The sequence below is a fragment of the Pyxicephalus adspersus genome, chromosome 8 (assembly GCF_032062135.1).
Source record: "Pyxicephalus adspersus chromosome 8, UCB_Pads_2.0, whole genome shotgun sequence".
In the NCBI taxonomy this organism is placed as follows: Eukaryota; Metazoa; Chordata; class Amphibia; order Anura; family Pyxicephalidae; genus Pyxicephalus; species Pyxicephalus adspersus.
In genome coordinates, this window is record NC_092865.1 from 1,647,028 (window position 1) to 1,650,093 (window position 3,066).

The following is a 3,066-nucleotide window of genomic DNA, read 5'->3' on the forward strand; positions in this document are numbered from 1 at the left end:
AGCAGGGGATTTTGGGAGGACAGAGGAAAGCAGCAGGGGGTTATGGGAGGACAGGGGAAAGTAGTGAAGGATTATGGGAGGACAGGGGAAAGCAGGGGAGGATTATGGGAGGACAGAGGAAAGCAGTGAAGGATTATGGGTGGACAAAGGAAAGCAGCAGAGGATTATGGGAGGACAGAGGAAAGCAGCAGGGGATTATGGGAGGGCAGAGGAAAGCAGCGGGGGATTATAGAAGGGCAGAGGAAAGCAGCAGGGGATTATAGGAAGACAGAGGAAAGCAGCGGGGGATTATGGGAGGACAGAGGAAAGCAGCGGAGGGTAATGGGCCGACAAGGGAAAGCAGCAGGGGATTATAGGAGGACAGGGGAAAGCAGGGGAGGATTATGGGAGGACAGAGGAAAGCAGTGAAGGATTATGGGAGGACAAGGGAAAGCAGCAAAGGATTATGGGAGGACAGAGGAAAGCAGCAGGGGAATATGGGAGGGCAGAGGAAAGCAGCGGGGGATTATGGGAGGGCAGAGGAAACCAGCGGGGTATTATAGAAAGACAGAGGAAAGCAGCGGGGGATTATGGGAGGACAGAGGAAAGCAGCGGAGGGTAATGGGCCAACAAGGGAAAGCAGCAGGGGATTTTGGGAGGACAGAGGAAAGCAGCAGGGGATTTTGGGAGGACAGAGGAAAGCAGCAGGGGGTTATGGGAGGACAGGGGAAAGTAGTGAAGGATTATGGGAGGACAGGGGAAAGCAGAGGAGGGTGATGGGAGGACAGAGAAATGTAATAGAGGAAAAAGGAAGGGGAGGGTAAGTAAGAGGTGCACGGGTTGGGGGACTGATACAAAGAGGGGGTATCTGTGTTGAATACCTGATCTCAGAGGACAAGCTGCTCCCACGCACTGCAAATGGCAGAAAGGTCAGAGGTGATTTCTCCTTTACTGATTGGCTGGCCGGCTGCTCTTTCGGCATTTTCTCCGCTTTTGCCCTGTGATGATAAATCTTTAGTTAGCAATTATAATCATCTTACTATGGCCCACATGATTGAAATGTGGAGAATGCATTGGTGAGTTGGTTTTGAAGTTGCTAATCCTCTAATTCCTTATTCTTCATCTGTCTTCAGTACTCAGTGTATCAGTAATAAAATAAATAAATCTGGAAGCTGTGCCCTGGAAATTTCTGCCAGTAGTGAAGACGGAGAATGAACATATCAGTCAAGATTTTTGTCATGTGATTGGCTATAAAGGTAATGGGCCCAATTTATTAAGGAGTCCAGAGATACAGAAAACTATGGAAACCTGGAACAGATGGTGACTGATGGAAACAGATCTGGTATAAATAATACTTGGTAACCAATTGGCTGGTGCCGGGTCTTCCACACACAGTACCTGGACTCTGATTGGATGAGAGTGACTTGGTCTCTTAGAGCATGCAGGGCCAGTTGGTTCTTCTCCTCCTGGGCCTTCAGCTCCAGCAGCATCTGTTCTATATGATTGGTGGAAGTGCCGCTGCTGGCCACCTCGGAGAGGCGTTGGCGGATCTCTGTATGAGGGAAAAAGGCAGAATATTCTGTATTGATAGACGGCAACAAACAGAAAACATTTCCATCAATTTCCATGGTTTCAGTTCATCCCAGTACCTCTATCATCTTGCTATGGCTGAATTCATTATCCCTCAATGGAAAACCTGTTGGCAGTGGCTGCGCCATTTTTGGCACAGGTAATTTACACCAACCTAACACTGTCCTACTCAGTGCTGCCTCCCCAGGACAGGATGGGAACTGAGCAGGGTGGCCAAAATCAGCCTTTTGAATTATGAAATGTGGGCACATCCAAGAGGCTGGCACAATCCCTGGCATTGATGGGAAAGTTCCTAATTCTTTAAATTATTTATTGTGTATTGAAATCCTAACAATGAATTTCTCTTATTTGCTCCAGTTGGTCTGTTATGAATACCATTCTGTTATATATGTCCAATCCCCTGCCATGAAACTTGTGGGCTGTTTATTCTCTGAACTCTCTGTTCAAGCTGCATGCATTGGAGGTTGCAGAACTCGTTCTTTTTTCTTACCTTCTCTCTGCATTTCCAGCACCTGGTTCCTGGCCTGGATATCGGCTAACTGTCGATCGTGAGCTTCAGCCATCTCCATCATGCGGTCCCGGTACTCTCTGTCCCACTGCGAATACAGGACGTCCCCCTACAGGACAACACAGAGATCCACTTAAAGAGAACCTGTAACCAGACCATATATTATGTTCATGTAGTTTATCTGTAAAAGCTTTCCTTGTATAGACACAACAAGCTGCTAAACGGATGCTGGGTGCCGCCATCTTGGCTGTTATATTAGCAGACCCCAAGTGGCATTTATAGGATTTCCATACAATTCTTATTCTACGTCAAAAGTTAATTAGAGTGATTAATAGCAGGGGCCGGGGACATTGAAGGACATAATGTGGAAGGCACAGGCCTTGGCAATACCTGGAAGGCCAATGTGTCACCCAAACGTCTTTCCTTACATCTTTCCAGCTGGTGTGGAACGATTCCAGAGCCCCAGGGCATTCTGTAATTTGTAGTTCCATTCCAGCTGGACAATCATTTCAGGTAAAAGAACTCATATTTGTAAATAAATATTTAATTCTTCTTTTCCATAAAATTTGATAGCTCCAAGAAGGGTCAACTCCCCAGCACCTCCCCTCCCTGGTAGGTGTCTACTGTCTGTGCTGGCCCAGAAGCCAGGGATTTATATTATTATTTAATATCAGGACCCCCTGAAAATGCCAGGACTGCTGGCGAACCGTTGAGACCTGACAGCTGAACCCCCTGATCTTCACAATGCCGTACACAAAGCATGACAATGTCATCTATCACTTCCAGAACCTTCCACCACTGCACCTGTCTGCCTGTCATTACCTGGAAAGAGCGCAGCGGAGGGATGGAGACTTCCAGAGATTTCCGCAGCTTGTGGAACTAAAAGAGAACACAGATGTCATTGGATCACAAAGTGTCATCATACATGTAATAAATTCAGAAAATTCATGATTGTTATCTGCAGCCTTGAATCTACCCAACCCTTCACC

At 46.9% G+C, this 3,066-nt stretch overlaps 1 protein-coding gene across 1 annotated transcript in view; it reads right to left on the reverse strand.

Moving 5' to 3' along the window:
* CCDC17 (coiled-coil domain containing 17) overlaps positions 1–3,066 on the reverse strand; it is a gene marked incomplete at both ends in the record, with an annotated part of 11,046 nt that overhangs the window by 7,186 nt on the left and 794 nt on the right. Inside the window, 4 exon segments of the mRNA XM_072420635.1 lie at positions 861–977; positions 1,378–1,531; positions 2,060–2,186; positions 2,900–2,956. Coding sequence (XP_072276736.1) covers positions 861–977; positions 1,378–1,531; positions 2,060–2,186; positions 2,900–2,956 — 455 coding nt within the window.